The sequence below is a fragment of the Lynx canadensis genome, chromosome A2 (genome assembly GCF_007474595.2).
Source record: "Lynx canadensis isolate LIC74 chromosome A2, mLynCan4.pri.v2, whole genome shotgun sequence".
In the NCBI taxonomy this organism is placed as follows: Eukaryota; Metazoa; Chordata; class Mammalia; order Carnivora; family Felidae; genus Lynx; species Lynx canadensis.
The window spans coordinates 121,977,183-121,997,673 of record NC_044304.2 but is presented as its reverse complement, the minus strand read 5'-3'; the positions used below and the strand labels follow the sequence as shown (position 1 = coordinate 121,997,673).

At 49.7% G+C, this 20,491-nt stretch overlaps 1 protein-coding gene across 3 annotated transcripts in view; it reads right to left on the bottom strand.

The window, feature by feature from the left end:
• The window catches only part of ADCYAP1R1 (ADCYAP receptor type I), a 59,575-nt gene that overhangs the window by 17,128 nt on the left and 21,956 nt on the right, over positions 1-20,491 (bottom strand). For all 3 annotated transcript variants that reach the window (XM_030308187.1, XM_030308189.1, XM_030308190.1), the window contains exons 4-13: positions 15,401-15,508; positions 12,500-12,520; positions 11,417-11,458; positions 8,920-9,029; positions 8,215-8,312; positions 7,621-7,753; positions 6,535-6,688; positions 6,052-6,112; positions 5,453-5,522; positions 890-981 (exon numbers count right to left, since the gene is read on the bottom strand). In XM_030308187.1, the coding sequence (XP_030164047.1) occupies positions 890-981; positions 5,453-5,522; positions 6,052-6,112; positions 6,535-6,688; positions 7,621-7,753; positions 8,215-8,312; positions 8,920-9,029; positions 11,417-11,458; positions 12,500-12,520; positions 15,401-15,508 (889 nt within the window). The remainder of the gene's footprint in view (positions 1-889; positions 982-5,452; positions 5,523-6,051; positions 6,113-6,534; positions 6,689-7,620; positions 7,754-8,214; positions 8,313-8,919; positions 9,030-11,416; positions 11,459-12,499; positions 12,521-15,400; positions 15,509-20,491) is intronic.

The window sequence follows — 20,491 nt, the reverse complement described above, 5'->3', positions numbered from 1 at the left end:
GCCCATCTGACTCCACCAGCCAACCACAGGGGTTCGACCTTCCCCCCCGGCAGCAGCAGTGTCCCCACACCCCACACACCCAGCTGGTCATTCTCCTGATCATGAGGCAAGAAGGGTGAAATGGAAGCTTCCTGGTCTGATTCAGAATAAGTGGAAGGCTGGGAGAGGGGTGGCAGAGCAAGTGGGGCAAGCTGTTAGGGACGTGACTGCGAAAAGATTTGTAGGAAGCAAAGCCAAACAGCCATGGAGGTGGAGAAAACCCTACACTCAATGGTAAGTGTTGCCTGAGGAACCCCAGCTATGTCAAACATATCAGCTGTCCCTCTGGTCAGGGAGGAGGGAGTTATAGGAGGAAGACCAGGCCCGAAGATAGAGCTTCCCTGAAAGAAGGTGGAGAAGAGAAAAAATCCCCTCTTCCAATAGCCAGCAAGAATGTCCACCTGGTTCGCTAGTCGGGGCTGAGCAACTTGCTCAGCCCCACTGGGCTGGGGTGGGGACATCAGGCAACAGTGCATCCAGTGGCATTCATGAACTTCCCACAGAACCAAGATCCCCAAAGGAAATCCAACTGTGAAACAACTAAGACCCTAACTACCCTAAGGAATCTGGTGTCTTCCATATTGCTTTTCCTCATGTGACACAGGGTCTGACCATCTCTTCCTCTCTCTCTCTCTTCCCTTCCATGTAATCACCATGTGGATTAGCTCCTGGGCTGGCTAAAGGACAGGCAAGGCAACTACATTTTAAAGGCATTTTAATCAGAAAGAAGTCTTGCAAATGCCGCTGCTGGTTTACCCTGTCAGCAAAACCTAGGCCTTCTCCTGTGACCTCAGTGCAGGGCCCACATAGCTGTTGGAAGTGACTATGGCATTCACACAATGGTACTTACAAGTAGATGCTGGACTCGTTGCCTCCCATGTCTGGAGACTGAAGTTTCTGCACGAGGATGACGATGATGCCAATGAAGAGCACAAAGTTAACCTGAAGAGCAAAGAAAAGACAGAAATGATTCTGGGCAAAGACTTGCCACAGCTCTCGCCTCTGCATGGACTGTTGCTGCCCCAGGAGGACCCTCTCTGATCAGTCAAAATCCCATCTAGACTTAGAATCCAAGATGGCAACGTGAGAACACTTGTTTGCCTCCCATTTACTATTGCTGAAATGACAGAGGAGATAGAAGAAAAAGAGTTTCATAAGAGCACTGAGAAAAACTGAGTATTTCTGGCTCATGACTGAGCCAGAAAAGTAGGCAATTTCTAGAAGAGAAAGCAAATCGGATCGGGGTGATGGAAAACAATGCCAAACAGACAGAGAAGAGGCTCCTGCCGAGGTGAGAGCTGTCCTCTGGAGAAACTCCAAGCTCAGAGTAACTGAACATGGGGAACCAGAAAGGACAACCATAAGTATTATTAATTAAAAAGCTGCCTGGAAATGACAATGACAGCATTTACCTTCAGATGAAGATCAGGGACAAAATCTCTCTAAACAGAAAGGGGAGGACAGGGAGCAAACTAATAGAAACAAGGTGCAATGAAAGGACCATACAGTGACATCATCTGGATGGAGCCAAAGCAGTGCCTGGAGAAAAGAAAAATGCAGAACTTGACACTAACTTACTAAAACATAGTAAATATCGACGATAATATAATGAAGCATTCAAATCAAAAGCTAGGGGGAAGTGCCACAGTTTTAACTTACACAAGAAGGAAATTAATAAAGATAAAAATGCATTATAAAGAAATAGGAAAAAGGTAGACGATCAATAAAAACTTTATTTGGGGGCTTTGTTTTTTTGTTTGTTTGTTTCCACAGATCAATTAGAAAGATAAAGCATGCTCTATGAAGTCAGGGTTCTCTCAATGATCTCCACTACAAGCCCAGCGTCTACACAGTACCTGGAATTCAGCACAGAACACTGCTCACTGCAAATGTTAGTCGATCCAAAAGGAGAAAATACAACTAAACAAATTTAGGGATCAGAAGGAGGACAAGACAACAGATGTATAGAATATTTTAAATCACAAGGGAAAATCAAACAAAATGGGAAAATAGAAATTAACAAAATCGAATCAAGAAGATATGGAGGGGGGCGCCTGGGTGGCTCAGTTGGTTAAGCGGCCGACTTCGGCTCAGGTCATGAGCTCACGGTCCGTGAGTTCGAGCCCCGTGTCAGGCTCTGTGCTGACAGCTCAGAGCCTGGAGCCTGTTTCGGATTCTGTGTCTCCCTCTCTCTCTGTTCCTCCCCCATTCATGCTGTCTCTCTCTGTCTCAAAAAATAAATAAATTTAAAAAAAAAAATTAAAAAAAAAAAAGATATAGAGGGTGCTCGAGTGGCTCAGTCAATTGAGGGTCTGATTCAAGTTTCTGCTCAGGTCATGATCTCGTGGTTCATGAATTTGAGCCTTGTGTGGGGCCCTGTGCTGGTGGCATGGAGCCTGCATGGGATTCTCTTTCTCCCTCTCTCTCTGCCCCTCCTCTGCTCTCTCTCTCTCAATAAATAAACTTTAAAAAAGTTAAAAGAAGATGTGGAAAATCTGAGTAGAGCAATGTCCTTAGGAGAAATTGAAATAAACTAATCAAAGATGCATGCACTAAAAGGCATTAAAATGCAGATAACTTTACAGACCAGTCTCTTAATACCTTCAGGGAAGATGTAACTTACAAACTACCTCATTTGCTTTTGTTTAAAAGCAAATAAAAAGAAAACCTCACAAATTACTTATTAGGCTAACAAAACTCTACTCCAAATCCCGGACAATGAAGAAAGCATATAAATACACACACATACACACACACACACACCACACACCTAACACTAGAGAACATACAAAGAACAATGCAAAAACTACAAACAAAATGTTAACAGGGGCGCCTGGGTGGCGCAGTCGGTTAAGTGTCCGACTTCAGCCAGGTCACGATCTCGCGGTCCGGGAGTTCGAGCCCCGCGTCAGGCTCTGGGCTGATGGCTCAGAGCCTGGAGCCTGTTTCCGATTCTGTGTCTCCCTCTCTCTCTGCCCCTCCCCCGTTCATGCTCTGTCTCTCTCTGTCCCAAAAATAAATAAACGTTGAAAAAAAAAATTAAAAAAAAAAAATGTTAACAAATAGAATTTAGCAGTGTATTAAAAGAACAAACAGATCGTGTCCATAAAGGTTCTACACCGGAAGTTCAGGGGGAAAAAAACAAATCTACTAATATTTGTCACATTAACAGATTAAAACAATAAACTACCCTTCTCCCCCATAAGATTGGTGAATAGTTCAGTAATCAAAACATCAACAAAGACATGAGAAATGAGCACTCTTGTATTCTGTTCATTTGATATCTATGAAAATGTTAAATGTACGTACCCTTTGTCCCAGAAATTCCACTCCTAGAGATTAATTCTAAAAGATATATTCACACATATTCAAAGACACACACAAATATATCCATTGTAGCATTGTTCATTAGGAAGACAAATTGGAATATTATAAACGTCCATCATGAAGAGAAGGGATCACTCCAGAAAATGTTTCCAAAACATATTGGATTTCCTGATTTTTAAAAAATACACACTAAAACAAGCCAGGAATAGGAACTTTCCTAGCTCAATGAAGAATAACTTCCCAAAACTATACAGCAAACACCATCCTCATCAAAACCTAGGAATAAATGATATAAATACTAGAAAGAGTAAAATTATTTTCATTTACAGATTATGTAATATTCTACCTAGAAAACCCATGAAAACCAACTGAAAAGGGACAGGAACTAATAAGAGAGTTTAAAAAGGTAACCGAGAAAAGGTAACCAAAAATACACAATAACTAATAGTTTCCCTATTAGTAGCCCACTAGAACATACAATGACAGAATGAGTCCCAGATTCAATACAAGCACAGAATGGAAAATACCTTGCAGGTAAATTGGACAAGACAACTAAAAAGCTATACAAATGACTCTATGAGAAAGGCTGAATAAATGGAGAATCATGCCATGTTCTTGGAGAGGAAGATTACAAATTTTTAAGAAAATCACTTCTCCAAATTAATTTATAAATTCAATGCAATTTCTCTAAAACTCTTGACCAGACTCTTTTTTTTTTTTTTTGCAATTTGACAAGGATATTTGAAAGTTCACTTGAAAAGTAAGTGTGCAAGAAAATTTTGAAGGAAAAAACAATAAAGAAAGGGATATTAACATACCAGATCTCAAAACCTGCTACCAGGTTAATAATAACAAACACAAGAGGGCATTCACCATGGAAATAGCCTAATAGATTAGTAATATAACATAGAAAGTCTGGAACTAAATACAAGAAGAATGTATTGAATGTTCATGATAAAGTAACATTTTAACATAATAGAGAAATAATGGTCTATTTAATAAAAAATTAAAAGGGTGGAATGTCTATCCAACTGGGGGAAAAAAACTAAGGAAGATTAGATATCATTTCAGATTAGACAAAGAAATAAAAATTTAGCTTGACTGGGGTGCCTCAGTGGCTCAGTCCGTTGAGTGTCCGACTCCTGATCATGGCTGAGATCATGACCTCACAGTTTCATGGGCTAATGTCGAGCTCTGTGCTGACAGCATGAAGCCTGCTTGGATTCTCTCTCTCTCTCTCTCTCTCTCTCTCTCTCTCTCTCTCTGCCCCTCCCCCACTTGTGCTCGCTCTCTCTCTCTCTCTCTCTCTCTCTCTCAAAATAAATAAACTTTAAAAAATTAGCTAAATTAAGGACATATATATAATAATCCAACCCATAAAATTGTTATAAAACAGTTAAAAATACTTTTATATCCTAGGATGGGAAAAGACTTCCACAAACAAGAAATAAGTTTCAGAATTCATGAAGACAAAACCTGATAGTTTGACTGTAATAAAATTATGCAGTCTTGTAAACACACTTACAACGTGTTTAACCGACAAAGCATTACTATCTTTCAAACAGTTAGACAAGTGATCAAAGCAAGCAAAAGAAAAACGAGCAAAAGAAATAAACAGGTAATGACCAGAATAAAAACAAATTTTCAATAAGTGCTTGGAAAAAAAATACTTCACTGCACCAGCAATGTGGAGAGATTCACGTTAAAACGATGAGCTACCATTATTCCCCAGAAGAGTATGCAAAAATGTAAATGTTTGATATTTTAAGTGCAGACAATGATAAGAGGTACTCGTTCCGACCCAGCAATTCCATTTCTATAGATTTATTCTAAAGAAATACTCATGCTCAAAATTATGCACACAACTGCTCCAAGTAGCATATTTTGTTATGAGGAAAAATGAGATAATCCAAATGTCCAACACTAGTGGGATAGCTAAATAACTTGTGTATCCATGTTCCAGAATATAATGTAGCCATGAAAAGGAAAGAGGATGGTTTGTAAAGCAACCTCTGTATTTCTCCTCTTCTCCTGTTTTCTGCCCAGGCCCTGTCTCTTCCCCCCTCCTTGTCTCAAGGATACTCACCATTATGGAACCAACCACAGGGCCTTTGATCACCCACCACAGAGCTGTGTTGTCATTCATATCCCAGCAGCTGAAAGAGAGAAAGAAGAGAGATTAAGCTCAGGGCTGGGATGCCCACAGGACAATGCCCCTGGCCCCACTGTGGCACTTTTCCCCTACAGCTCTCTGAGGAGGGGCTGGCTGGAAAGAAAGTGCTCAGGCATGCTTGCAGACCCGAGCCCAGTTCTGGTTCTTCTAGTACCCCGGGCCTTCCCTCTGCTCCCTGTCAAGGCAGGAAGTGGAGCACAAGAGTTGGAGTCACCAATGGGCTCCTGGGCAAGGGCCCTGTTCCCCCTTCAGGCCCAGGGCTTGTGGAGGGGTGATCTCACCCCCAACACTCTTCCTCCTCTCCCTGAAAGGAAAAAAGACACTCAGAGCTGGGCCCAAAAGTAGAAAGGGACTCCGAAGCCCTGCACATTCTCACTAGGTTCTGGCTGAGATGTGACCATGTGGTCCATCTGTGGTAGGGTCAGGGTGTGGGGGTGGGCAGTCAATGTTAGGTCGGAGCAGCCACTGAGGCCCGTCGGGGCTCTCGCCCTGGCCCTCGGGTATGTACTCACCCTGTGTTGTCGAGGTAGAGCCTCAGCACAGCCCACACAGACACACACACGGTTGGGGTCCCTGGGAGAGCAAGAAAAGAAGCTCGGTGATAACAGGAAAACCCACGGGCCCTGGGTTCCCCTCAGATTTGGGGCTCCCAGAAGCTGCTGTCCCCACTCAGACAGGGGGTTCTGACCCATGGGGCAGGTCTCCCTTTTAGATCTGGAGTCTTGGGGACCCTAAGTGCCTCCTGGGGGTTCATGTACCCGTAAGACCCTGGGCTATCTCACTTCTCAGAAGGACTCCTGAGCCTATCACCTCTTTCTGATGGTGGGTTTCTATGGGCAGGAAGAGCAAGAAAGGGTCCAAGAACCAGAAGCACACCATCAGCTGCAGGGCAGGGAAGGGCCTCCCTCCTCTGACCTAATACACCCTGACCGCGGGACCAAGGACGTACCTGGCCATGAGGCCTGAGCTTGTCCAGGCCACAGCCAGTGACCTACCCCAGCCTATAATGGTGTACCAGTAGAAGTATCTCCTCTCAGGGAAGAAGGTCTCCACCAGCAGGGTGAAGAGGTATAGGCCCTCGATGAATAGCCAGAAGTAGTTGGACACGACACAGTAGTGGAAGAAAACCATTATGGCCTTGCATTCCACCTGCAAAGAGGGCAGGGAGGGTGAGGGAGGCATGAAGCTCCCACTGCTGGCCCCCACCCAGCCCTGGAAATCCAGCCCAACAGGACCGGGTAGAATCCTGAAGGCCCTACAGTTCTGACATGCTGGGATTCAAACACCCCATGGGGCTGAAAGACTCAACATTCCTGGATTCGAAGAGTTAAAAATGTAGCATCCTATGATTCTGAGTCGAAGCTGCCCATGGAGGCAACTCTACACATGCCAGAAAAGAGTTGGGCTGGGGGCGAGCACAGGACCCTCTCCCCTCCCCAGGCTCATTCGCCCAGGTCTTTCCTGCTCCTTCTCCAGCCCCTCCAGGTAAGGTGGATATAGAGGACCCTGCAGGAGGCTCCTTGGTAAAATAAAGGTTTTGGACATCAAGGGGGAATGTTCTTGGCCCCCAGAAATCTCAGAGAGACACTGCCCCCCCCCACCCCCGGCTCCAAGTATGCCCTCCTGTGCTCAAGACCCTGTGCTCTGGGATGTTCTTTCCATCTTATTCCATCAAAGCCTGTATTTTCTGCTTACCTCCAAAAGGTATGACAATTGGGGAGGTAGTCTGGAGAAAATCCAAGCCAAGCAGCCCCTTGGCTCTGTCATGGGTTAGTTAAATGCCCAGGGGCCAGGCCAGCCCTCTCTCTGAACCTAGTTTCCTTCTTGGGCAAGTGGGACTTGGCATTTCCACTCTCCCTTCCACATCTGTTCTGCCAAGTACATGTACAGAGAGAGGGACAGGAAACGACATCATACGGGGATCTCACTGGCTACTAGCAACCTCACGGTCATTCCCGGATTTCCGCATTCACTGGGGACAATGCCTTAACCTGCAGAAAAACACCTGGATGACCGGGTGCCGCAGGGAAGGGAGTCCTGGGAGGGCAGGAAGCCTTCCTGCCAGGGCCCAGCTCACTCACGGTGGAGATGAAGCAGTGGTTGCTGTCCTGCTCCGCATAGAGGATCCAGTCTTTGATGAAAACGGAGATGGCCCTCAGCATGAATGACACGAACAGGTTCATGTGGATGAAATTGCGGGTGCAGTGCAGCTTCCTACGCCAGCAAGCCAGGGGAGGAAGAGGCCTTGAAGCAAGGAACCCATTCCACACCTCCACTCTGTGGTCTGCTTTGGGCCAACTCCACGGTTTTGTCTCAGGGGGGTCCCCACCTTGCCACCTCCTTCCCACCTCTCTAAATCCTCATCGCTGCCAGACTTTGTTGCCTGGCTCCACTATTCCGAGAGGCCAGACTTTCCCCTCCTGTGAGCTCTGTCTATCTAGGATAAAAGTGAGGAACATAGGTCTACCTTGCTGGTGGCCTTGAACACGTCAGTGGCTGTCGCTGGGGTCAAGTTTCCCATCTGTTAGCCTAGGGGTGGAGGAAATGTCCTTGCCCTCTAAGGGACCTCCAGGGCTGATATCCAGGGGCAGGGGTGGGGGGTGGGTGGGACAGAGAAAGGGCTCTGAGCTAGGGTGGGCTGCACTAGCTCAAACACTGCTGGGGGAGGGTCTTACCGGAAACGACACAGGATGACCATGGCAGTGGTGAGGGTGACAAGGGATGTGCTGTAGCCAACTGTGTACAGGGCCTTGACCGACAGGTAGTAATAGTCCTGGAGCAAAGCATAAAACACTCAGCGTTCCACACGGGGCTTGCCCCAATCCCCCAGCCCCCTCAGGTCAGGGCTTTCCCACCTCGGGGACCACTACCCAGCTCCTCCTTTCTTTCTTGCCTCCTCCTCTCCCTCTACTACTCTGCCCCTCACCCCATCCCCCATGAGTTTTTTACTCCCCTCTGCAGTGTCTGTATTCTGCTGACATTCAGTAAACGCTGGCTAAATAGAGGGACACCAACCAATCAGAATAGCCTTAGCCTGGAGAAGTGTCCAGGAGGCCCCCTGCTGAGCCCAGCATCAACCTTTCAGTTGTCGGGCCACAGGAAGGATGAGCACCCTAGAAGAGTAGCCAGAGAGGTAGGGGACATGTGGTGGGGGCTGGAGGAACTCAGACAGCAAACCAGATGCTTCTTGGCCCAGAATAAATGAATAAAAGTCTTGCCCTCTGTGTATCTGCCTTGGGTACACAGCAGGTGCTCGTGGGCTGCCTGGGGACCTGAGCTTCCTGGAGTCCCAATAGGAGCCAAGGCCTTTGCTGGGAACACCCTGCCACAGGCCTCCTCGGCTCCACCCCCACCACCTCCAGGTGGGGACAGATACTCACCTGGTCCCCGGTCTCTGATTCATATTCATCGAACCCACAAGCATCCACATAATGAGGGAACGGCTCCGACCATCCATCCTCAGTGCAGTTCCGGCTCACCACCCTCATGTCTGCAGTAGAACAAAAACTCAGTGAGGCATGGAAATGATTTAAAAGGACCCTGAAATTCTCACTTGAAAATTACTTCTTCAGTGGGAATTTCTGGAAACCCATATGCCCATCCGGGAAGCATGGTGACTGAAGGTTCACAAAATCTTCCACTGTCTGAGGGAAAATAGGGATTGCTGGTGCCCTTAAGCCTTTACACAAAGGACACTGGGGAGGACCAGGCACTGCAGATCTCTTAACAAGCGGTGAGGGGACTGAGCCAGGATGAGTCCAGCCTCCTCCTCTTCTGGAACTGGCAAATGCTCACCCGGGAAAGGCCTGAGCCCCTTGCCTAGGCCCTGCATCAGCACTTGTCAAATTGCAATGGGCAGAAAAGAATGATGTGAGGTCATCATTGCAAACCCCGCTGCGTTCCAACCCCCAGATTCTGGTCCAGTAACCACCTCAGGTGTCTGTGATGTAGGAGCTCCTGTCATACATGGGGAGCTGCGAGCCTTCCAGCAGCAATATCCGCACAAAGGGGACACACGGCTTGCTTAATTAACAAGGACCAGACCTCCATTAACCTAGCGCCAGATCTTATTAAGATATGTATTTAAGTTTAAAAAAAAAAAAAACAAACTTTTGTCTTCCCAGGTTTAGAGGTCTGTTTTCTGTCACTAATGCGCTTTAATTTTCTTTTGATAGACTTTAAAGGCCATTTTGTAGGACACCAAAGCAGAGGGAGTCATTTCCTGTCTACAGAGTGGAATCTAGATTGGTTTTTGCCCTGCCTGGGGCCTTTTAGCCTTTAATGATTGCTCATTTCATCCTCCCCTCTCCTGACTGTCTGTAAGGGTGAACCACAGACACCCCATGGAGGGGAGAAGGCAAGCAGCCCCCTCCACCTCCATCCCTGCACTTGAGTGTGGCCCCAGGCTGTCCCCTGTCCCCAGACTGGCTTTCTGGGAGCTTACCTGGTGTATTAGGACACATGGGAATGTTTTTTTTCTTTTACAGGATTCAGGGGCCAGAAAATTGTGTACAACAGGTAACATCCATGGAAAAGGGGCCTCCAGAACCCATGTTTCTGGAAGGATCCCCCTGCTGTGGCCAAGGCCACCTCTGGAGAGCTCAGGAAGGAGGAAAGGGCAGAGACCAAGACCAGAAACCCCTCCGCACTTTTCCAACCTCATGTCCTTGCCAGTTGAGTTGGAAGAGCTGGGGCCAATTCTTTTTTACCAAGAGAGTCAGAAACATACTTCCTGAGACTCTGGGAAGCAGCAGAGGGTGGGTGACCCCTTCCATAGAAGACAGCTCTGCCCCGAGTGGGGGATTACTGGAGTAATTGTGGAGTTATTGGAGTCCTGTGACACAGGATGAGGAGGACGTCTGCCAGGCCCAGGGAAAGAAGGAGTCACTTCTGTCCCACATTTTGATGCCAAATTCTTTCTTCCAGCAAATCCATGTCAGGCTGTTACTGGCTGGCGACCTCCTTCCAAGTCCCACTGAAAGTCTGCATGTCCTGGGGGAATCAGGGCCTTGGCCAAGTCCCTTCTCATTTCTGGACCTCATCTCCTCTCTGCTTTGCCCACATCAGGGTGGTGGGAAGAGGAAAGGGAAGCTGCTTTGAAAAGCAATTTTGTAAAAGTGTCCTAGAGGTAGAAGCCATTTCCTTTCTTTTATTTTCCTTCTTTCTCTGTTTCTTTTTATAAGACAGTGTGGGCACAGAAGCGTATAAACCATTTTGTTCAGAACTATTCCACGAATTTGCCACTCTATTGTTCTGATGGAAATCTCCAGAAGATGGAGTACTCTCCAGAATGTCAAAAACTTGTAGTGGCTGTGCCTACTTCACTAGGCTATTTTGCCCCAGCAATTTCATAGGAGCACAGAATTTTAGGGCAGTAGTTCTCAAAGTGGGCACCCTTCCCAGACCAGCCCATCAAACAGCAACTGGGAGACTGGCTAGAAATGAACATTCTCAGGCCTCACCCCAGGCCTACTAAATCAGAGACTCTGGGGGTGGCGTCCAGGAATCTGAGTTTTAATAAGCTCACTAGGTGACAGATCACAGTGAAAGTTCGAGAACCACCACCGCACCTTTGGAAGTTCCAAACTATCAGGGGCCATCTGATCTAGGGGATCTGTACTTGGGAGTCCACAATGAGGCTTCGAGAGATCTGCACTCTCGGAAATTATATGCACAATGTTCTATCTGAGCACACGAGTGCAAGTTTCCCTGGAGAAAATCCACAGCTTTTTCAGAGAAGGAGAGCGACCTGTCAAAGATCACACAGCCACAGAAAGGCACTGACTGCCCTGGAATAGGGGCCCCCAAGCTCACGTGTCAGCAGGTGCCCTCCCTCCAGCCAGCCCCTGGTTGGCCCCAGCTTACCCATAACCTCACCTGAGAGATCCAAGGAGTTACTGTCAGGGAAATCGAACTCTCCTGCAAAGCACAAAAGTGGGCATGAGTCAGCACACACAGCCATCCACGTGTGGAGCCATGCATGGTACACTCTCCACCCTGGTAGCCCAAGGCCATCCCTGGTCCAGACGACAGAGGTGGGGTCTTGGCCAAAAGGCCTCAGCGCACATGGCAGCCACACACCGCTCTGACACACCATGCCTTCTAGCATCAATCTCATTTGCTTTGTATTTCCGTGATGCTAATGATGGCCCATGACTCAGTTCTCCCCACTGGGCAACAGGAAGTGGAAACGGGATATTGTCAGGAAGGTGGGAGGGCCTCTGGACTGGGAGGGGAATGGAAAAGGATGACCGGCCCTTTTCCAGAAAAAGGCAAGGAGCAGCAACATGGGTCCCGGCCTTGGGTCTCTTCTTTGGTCTGCAAGCCTCCATCTCAGCCCCAAACCTATCTCATCCTAGATGAGCCCAGGACTTCATCCTCAGACATTTTTTTTCTTTCTCCTGACTCTTTATTCTCACCTCCATCCTTTCTTATCAAGAATCCCCTGCTGGCAATGAACCCTCGTTTCCTTTCCACTTCTCAAAGTCCTGCTTTTAACACGTAGCTGACATGCCACCCTCTCCAGGAAGCCTCTCCGGACCTACTCATTATCCCACCTGCATGCTGCATAGCGAGGTCTCCCATGCTCTCAAGCCTGCCCTACATTTCAACTTCACAGCCACCGAGGATGTCAGTATCTACGTGGGCTCACACACACATTCAGGCCTGTATGTATGCTTGGGCACACGGGTAGGCTCATTTTCCAACCCCTCCATGAGTGTGTCTCATACTCCCAAATCAGCCCATGAGCACCCAACACCAAGGCACCTGTGCCTTCCATCTGCCTGTGTCCCCCACCTCCCGGATGGCCAAAGGTGGCTGGTGTGGGGAGAACCTGGTCTCTGATAAGCCTCTGCTTCCGCCCCCACCCATTCCCAGCAGTCAGAACTGGGCTCTTGCTGGATGGACAGATGGACAGATAGATGATCAGCAGCCTGTCTTCTCCAAGGTTCCTCTTACCAATGGTTTCCATCTCCCACACTGAAACAGAGAAAGAGAGACAACACAGAGGTGAACAAGGGGGCTAATGGTGAGTCTGCTCTCACTGGGTCCTGTCGATTTCCTCCCTCTCCCGCTCCCTACTCCCAGACTCTGCTGGGGACCCAAGGCCCAAGGACTACAGGCTGGGGGTGGGCCAGACACGGGACCCAGTTAAGGAAAAATGAGAGGAGGAGAGAGATCAGTGCTCTTGTATCTTCAATAACCTGCAAAGCAACAACTACTACAGCGAACAGATTCAGCCTTGGAAACCGCAAAACAAAAGGAGAAATGCCATTCTCAACTTTCTAAGTATTTAAGGCAAATCTCACTGATCCAGCTTTGTGAACAGAGATGCTAAAAGGCCCTGCCTTAATGAGCCATTAAGAATCAGGTGTAAATAACACATTCATCGTGCAATTGCCAGAGGGAGGGATATAGTGCGAAGGTCTTAAATCTTAAAATCTTAATTTACTGCTGATTCATGTTGCCTTTTTTGTTGTTGAAAAGCAGCAGTCTTGCCATGGTACCTGACTCAAAGTGGATGTGTTAGAAACTTCAAGTAAATGATGAATGAGAGGAATACGTGCACGGAGGAAGTGATGAAGGTGGTTTCCATAGGAATGCATCAGAGATGCGGCTGAGTCACCTGCGGTCACCACACCTGATGCCCCGCCATGCACATGGTACCCCTCACCCCAGCGCTTCCTGAGTTTGTCTCCTCTTTCAAATTCATTTCCTGTCCTGCTCTGGGTCACGCCCAGTCCCCCAGTTTTCAGGATGAGACAGCCCAACTGCCACCCTCCCCCTGGGCTGGCAGGTCTGGAGGTGGGAGGTGTGGCTGAAAGCTCCACAAGGGGAAGTGGGGCAGGGGGGAGGTGGGGCATTGTAGCTAAACCCTGCTTCCGTGGTCTTTGCATGGGGCCTTGCACCCCAACATACTGCCACCTTCTGCAAGCCCCTTCCCCTCTGGGCAGGGTCAGGGGTGTTGTAGAGTAAAAGTCCCAAGAGTAAAAGAAAATATGCCTCTGCCTCTCACAGACAGGGTGGGGGACGGAGGTAGGCAAGACTCCCTAGTGGACTGGAACTTGGAACTCTCCAGTTCTAGAAGGACGTTGGCCTAAGCCTTAGGCAGGTGAAACAGGAAGCTGAGGGCCAGGTGGCAAGGTCCTGTGCATGACCACACAAGTGACTCAGATCCCTCTAATCCCTCCATCCTCCTCTAAACAAGGTTCCAACCCAGGGCTCAGCAGTCAGTGGGCCAGTTCTCAGGATATCACCTGCCTAGAGTCCAGCCCTGCTTCTTCTCCCTGCCCCTACTACCTTGGTGCCCTGCTTCCCTTGATGGCCACAAGGAGTAGGGTGAGGACCAAGGTCCGGCTATAGGCCCCTCCCAGACTCAGTGTGGACTGGCTGGACAGCAGCCTTTCTTAGGAGCTACAAGGTCCCAGCTGAAAGGTGGGAACTGGCCTGGAAAGCCCAGCAGACTCACCCCCAAAGAAGAGATCTGCACGATCCCCTTTTCCTCAGACCCCTGCCCTTGGAGATGTAGTCATTAAGGCCTTGTGCCTTTAGGCAGAGCACTGCCCCCTCCCCTCTGCCTCCTGTCCTTACATCTTTTTTTTTTTAAGTTTATTTATTTTGAGAGAGACAGAGACAGCGTGAGCAGAGGAGGGGCAGGGAGGGAGGAGAGAGAGAGAGAGAGAGAGAGAGAGAGAGAGAGAGAAACCCCAAGCAGCCTCCACATTATCAGCGCAGAGCCCGACGTGGGGCTCAAATTCACAAACTGTGAGATCATGACCTGAGCCAAAATCAAGAGTTGGATGCTTAACCGACTGAGCCACCCAGGCACCCCTCCTATCCCTATGTCTTGAGTCATACAACTCAGCCACTGCCCACCCCTAGGACTCTCAAATTGGTCTGGGGCCCCTGAGTATCTCCATAGCATATCAATGGCCCCCCAAGACCTGAAACACAGACATGTCCCAAACTGAGCTCTTTGTGACAACATACCCAGTATCTAAGTGGGTATGTGAGTGTGGACATGGGCGAGAGTCTTACATCCAGCTGCCTAAGGGTGTCTTGTTGTGTGTCCATATCTGGGTGTCTCTCTGAGCCTCTGAGCATCTGTGCATGAAGTATATTGATAGTAACACCAACTAACATTATTGACCATTAAACTGGAGAGTGTAATGCTAAGTGAAATAAGCCATACAGAGAAAGACAGATACCATATGGTTTCACTCTTATGTGGATCCTGAGAAACTTAACAGGAACCCATGGGGGAGGGGAAGGAAAAAAAAAAAAAAAGAGGTTAGAGTGGGAGAGAGCCAAAGCATAAGAGACTGTTAAAAACTGAGAACAAACTGAGGGTTGATGGGGGGTGGGAGGGAGGGGAGGGTGGGTGATGGGTATTGAGGAGGGCACCTTTTGGGATGAGCACTGGGTGTTGTATGGAAACCAATTTGTCAATAAATTTCATATATAAAAAAAAAAAATGTGTCAAGGCCTGGACTGAGTGACTACCACATGCGTTCCTCCACTGATTCACCAGTCACTATGCCACATTCCCATTTGACAGCCTAGGGACAGAGGGGTGAATTGCCTTGCTCCAGGCGCCACTTGGGTAAGTGATGGAGCCCACATCTGAGAGCACATTGCCTCACGCATACGGCACATCTCCACGTCGACCTGGGGGCCCGGTCTGCAGGTGCCTCCGTGGCCCCGTGTGGACCAGGGTCTGTGGTTTCACCCTCCCACCAGTATGGGAGCTCTGGAGTGGGGAATATCGGCCTTCAGGGTGTCCCAGGTAGGTCAGGGGCCCAAGTGTGGGGAGCAGACTAGACCAATCGAGGCCTAAAGAGGTCCCAGGGGAAAACTCACCTTGGTCTGGGTTGAAGATTCGGAAGAGTTCAGGGCAGCTGACGAGGACCATCTCCCCTACACGGGCAGGCTTCCAACACGTGAGGTTGTCCCACATCCCGGGGCAGCCTGTGCGGAAGAGAGCCGTGGTGAGGGGGGCCCAGCCCCACACATGCACATGCACCACACACACGCACACGTGCAGGGGTTCACATGTGCACACATACACCCTCGTGAGCCAGGCCCTTGCAGTGGGAGGGAAGAGTTTCCTGGAGGGAAGGTGAGGCTTACTGTGTGAGGCAGGGCTCAGCCTCATCCCTGAACACCCCTCAAAGAGGAGCTGGGACATTTAGGAGTTCCTGGGGTGGGGAGGGAGCTCTCATCTGACTTTGCATCTCCCACAGCCCCACGGTGCTGGCAGGACTGCAGGGAAGAGAGAAACAGAGCAGCAACAGGACAGGGCGGGATCAGTAAGCATGAGAGGCCGGGGGTCTTTACAGCAACCTCCCATCATCCCGCACCAGCTCCCCCCAGTCCTCCAGGCCTCCACTATCACTCTGGGGGCCAGCTTCAGCTCAGCCTCCTTGGTGGGCCTTCCCTGCCCCTAAGGGGAGGGCTGGGAACTGGCTGGCCTGAGGGTGCTGCTCCAGGGCCGCACCTGCCTTCCAGATGGCAAGGCTCTGACACCTGAAGGAGGAGGGCAGAGGCATCCAGGCAGAGGCCTGCGTGGCCACGGCCCGGGACTGTGAAGGGACGCAGTGTGGGGGCAGGGGGGACACAGGCCCAGTTCAGGCAAATACTGAGAGCTGGAAAGGGAGGAGGGAGCAAGGACAGGCTGAGGGGTGTCTGGGAATCATCCAGATTTGGGTCTCACTAGACATGCACTGCTGGGAGCAAGAGAAAGATGACGAACTTGACGACCAGATATTATTTGGGGGCTCAGCAGACCCTCCTGCCCCTCTGCCCACCACGCATCCTCTCTCTCCTTCCAGCTCCCGCACTCCCTGTGGCCGCTTTCTCACCTCCCTTCATGCCCCACCCTTTCCTGACTCTACCTCCCTCTCCACTGAAATGTCTCTGGCCTGGGCCACCAGCCGCCCACAGCCCACCTCGTCACCCTGGCAGGGCTTGCCCTGCTGACCCTGTGTGAATGCAGGTGCTGGCGGCCACCCTGGCCCTGGCCTCTCCCCTCTCACCCTGGACAAGACCACTGGTTCATGGACTTAAGGACAGAGCTACACACAGACAACCTCCCCATCCCGAGTCCTGCACTCCCTGAAAGCAGCCTCCCGTGGCTGGATATCCCCAGCATAAAGGGTCCGGGGCAATCCAAACCCAGCATGTCCAAGACTCAACTCAGCATCTCCTACTAAAGCCTGATCTCCTGTCTCAGCCCCAGCTAGACACCTAGACTTGATGTCGCCTCGGTTGACCCTCTGGCTAACCTAGTCGTCTTCAAACTTTAGCAAGCACCCTTAGCCCGCATAATTAGCTAAATCTCTCTTTGTAAATCTGTAGATCACGCATTCTTTCTTAGAAAAGAACAGAGCCCTTCTGCATGTCACCAACCTGGCCAACCTCCGAGCACCATAATGTTGTCTTTATAGCTGGCACCATCCAGTGGGCATGTAATCAAGAAATGTAACAGACCAGTGCACTCCCTTAACTGATTAACTGCCCTATACCCATTTAAACAAATCCCTGTTGGTGGTGGGGGTGGGGGGGGGTTGCCTCGGAGGCTCAGCTGGTTGAGTGTGTGACCTCGGCTCGGGTCATGATCTCACAGTTCCGCGAGTTCGAGCCCCACATCGGGCTCTCTGCTGTCAGTGCAGAGCCCACCTCAGATCCTCCGTCCCTCTCTCAGCCCCTCCCCACTCATTTTCTCTCTCTCAAAAATGAATAACCATTAAAATTAATTAATTTAAAAAATAAAAAAAAATCTCTGGGCCAGGCAGAAACCTCAGAGTTGGCCTTTGGACAAGGCTGCCTTCACCCCAGTGGCCTTTGGACAAGGCTGCCTTCTCCCCAGTGGCCAGCTTCCTGAACAAAGCCTATATTCCTTTCCAATCAAAATTCATCTCTCGACCATTGGCTTTTTGAGCAGAGGGTAGCTGAAGTTGGGTTTCGGTAACAGACCACCCTTGCTGTGTCTCCTTCTCCTTCTTGTTCCAGGTCTAACTGAACACCGTATCCTGTTGGTTTGACTTCCAAATATTTGTGGAATCCATGCCCTATTCTCCATCCCCCTACCCCCTCCTAGTTAAGGGGCAACCTACCTTTCATTGGGACCATAGTCTCCTCCACCCCACACAGCTGTGACAGTGATCTTTCCAAAAGGAAGATCCAGCCTGGTCATACAGCCCACCCCACCTCAAGTCCTTAATAGGGCCCCCAAGGCCCGGCCCTCCCTTTCCCCTCGCTTTTCCCCTGGCAGTTCACCCAGGGAAGAGGCATGAAGTGAGAAGGGCATGGAGGAGGGAGCCCCAGGGAATCCCACATTTACCAGGTGGGCAGTAGAGGTACATGTGGTGATGTAATTACTAAGAGGGGACAAAGGTGGAGGAGAGAGGTGGCTGCATGGCGGGGGGGGGGGGGGGGTCTGACAGAATACAGTTTCAGGAAGAGACCCACATCCTGCTGAGGGGTCTATAAATAAGGGCTTTGGAGAGGGCTTCTCTACCAGATAAGAGACAGCCAGTGGATGACCCACAGTGTCCCACCCCACAGAGCTGTTGTGACGACTCATGAGTTCATACATGTAAAGCTCTTAGAACTCCAGGCTCACTCAATGCATGTTCACCGTTGTTACTGTCATTAATATCATTATTTCAATTAGGTGTCCCTGAGAATCAGTCCCCTGAGACAGGCCCAGGCAGGGAGAAGCAGCAGAGCCCTGCAAGGTGAGGAGAAATGCCAGTGGGGTGCCACCAACAGGTCACAGAGGATGCCTGGGCAGGCACTATCCGGGACAAGGGTTCTAGGACTGGCCTCATGTGCTCCCAGCCTCTCTGTTGGGGCCCATGACAGACTTATGGGAGGCGTTTGGACAAGAAGGCACCCAAAGCTTCCAAGTGCAGAAAACCCAGTCTCTCAGAATTCAGATCTGACTATTTTGGAATTCACACCCAGTCACGTTGGCATATAGTCTCCTGCTCCTGGAATGACCAAGCTTGGGAGCTGGAAGCACCATAGAAAACTCTGAAAGGTAATAAACCAAGAAGACAAGGACACTGGGGCCAGAGGGGAGCAGGGTCCCAGGCCTCACTGGGACCACCGATAATATCCAGTGATCGCCGATTCCTGTCCACCCTTCACAGCAGGACATCCAGCCGGCATGTGGCTGCTTATGACATCATGTCCTTGAAAGAGACCCAACAGCACATCTTTGGCTGCCACGGTCCATGCTGATGGTGGAATGGCTGTGGAGTGTGGCTGTGTCTGGCCCATGCCCTAGAAGCCCCAGCCAACAGATGTTCCCTTAATGTGGAACATTAGGCCCTGGTAGTGCCAGCTGCTACTGCCAGCTGACATTCCCAAGGTCTCAGACCACTCTAATTTCTCTTTTTGTTTTGTGTGTGTGTGTTTATTTATTTATTTTGATAGAGAGCAAGCATGTGCAGGAGGGGCAGAGAGAGAGAGAGAATTCCAAGCAGGCTCTGCACTGTCAGGGCGAGGAGCCCAATGAAGGGCTCAAACTCACGAACCCGAGAGATCATGACCTCAGCCAAAATCGAGAGTTGAATGCCTAACTGACGGAGCCACCCATGCGCCCCTCAAGCCACTTTCAATAGAGGGAGCATAGTCCTGAGGGCTGAAGGGCAGGGAAGGATACAGGGCTCAGGCAGAGGTGCCAGGAGGGGAGAAGGGGACCCCCAGGTTGGAGGCCAGAGGTGCACAGGCATGGTGGGAAATGCATTCTCAGTCCGGGACTGCCCTCCCTGGCCCCATTGCCCCGACAAACATCTACCAAGGGGTATCTGCCAAGGTGTGCAACCCTTCCCTGTGGCCTGCCACACTATCAAAGCCCTCCTCGTGCCTCCTTAGGCTCCCAGCATGGTTCCCCTCCAGGGACTAAGGGTCCTAGGAGCAATTCCTACAGCGTCAGGGCAGATGGAAAGACTAGAACTAAAATCCGTAACTCGATTTTAGTGACAGAGCCAGACACGCTCCACAAACTGGGCCCAATCCCAGTACCTGGACTTAGAAGACTGTAATATCATGATATAATAAGAACTATATGTTTGGTCTTCGTCCCAGGTCCCAGGCAGAGCTCCTAAGTCCTTGGAATTTCCTCAAGAGGATGAGACTGTCTTTTGTTATTCATAAGCCCCTTTCAACAACTCCTGAGTTTATGCTAATGAGGTGACTCTTGGCTGCTGTGGCTGGTTGCCAGGGGAACCAACCACGTGATTTCAGCCGCGCCCACCAACCTCAGAGGAGGAGGGGCTAATCACCAATGGCCAAGGGTGTAGTCAATCATACCTACATTACAGAACTTCCATAAAAACCCTAAACAATGGGGTTCCAAGAGTTTCTGGGTTGGTGAACACATCCACATACTAGGAAGGTGGTGCACCCCAAACTGCACAGGGACAGAAGCTCCTGCACCTGGGATCCTTCTGGACTTTGCTCTGTGAACCCCTTAGTCTGGCTGTTCATTTATATCCCTTACAGTAAACTGGTAAACATGTTTCCCTGAGTTCTGTGAGCCATTACCACAAATTATTGAACCTGACAAGGGGGTCATGGGAACCCCCAATTTGTAGTCAAGTCATACAGAAGAGTGTGTAACATGGGGACTCATGATTTGCAAAATTGGTGTGTGAAGTGGCAGGGGTGGGGTGGGGGGGCAGTCTTGAGACTAAGACCCTTAACCAGTAGGGTCCGTGCTAACTCCAGGTAGTTAATATCAGAAGTGAATTAAATTGTAGGGAGACTACCTGGGGCCCACAGAAAACTGGAGAAGGAAAACTCACATATTCAATGTCAGAAATGCTCTGAATAGAGACACAGTTCTCCTTTAGGGGAGAATGTCTCTGACCCCATCGGGAGCTCACAGACCTCTGCCCACTGGGGGCAGGAGGAAACTCCAGTGGCCACATCAAGGCTTCC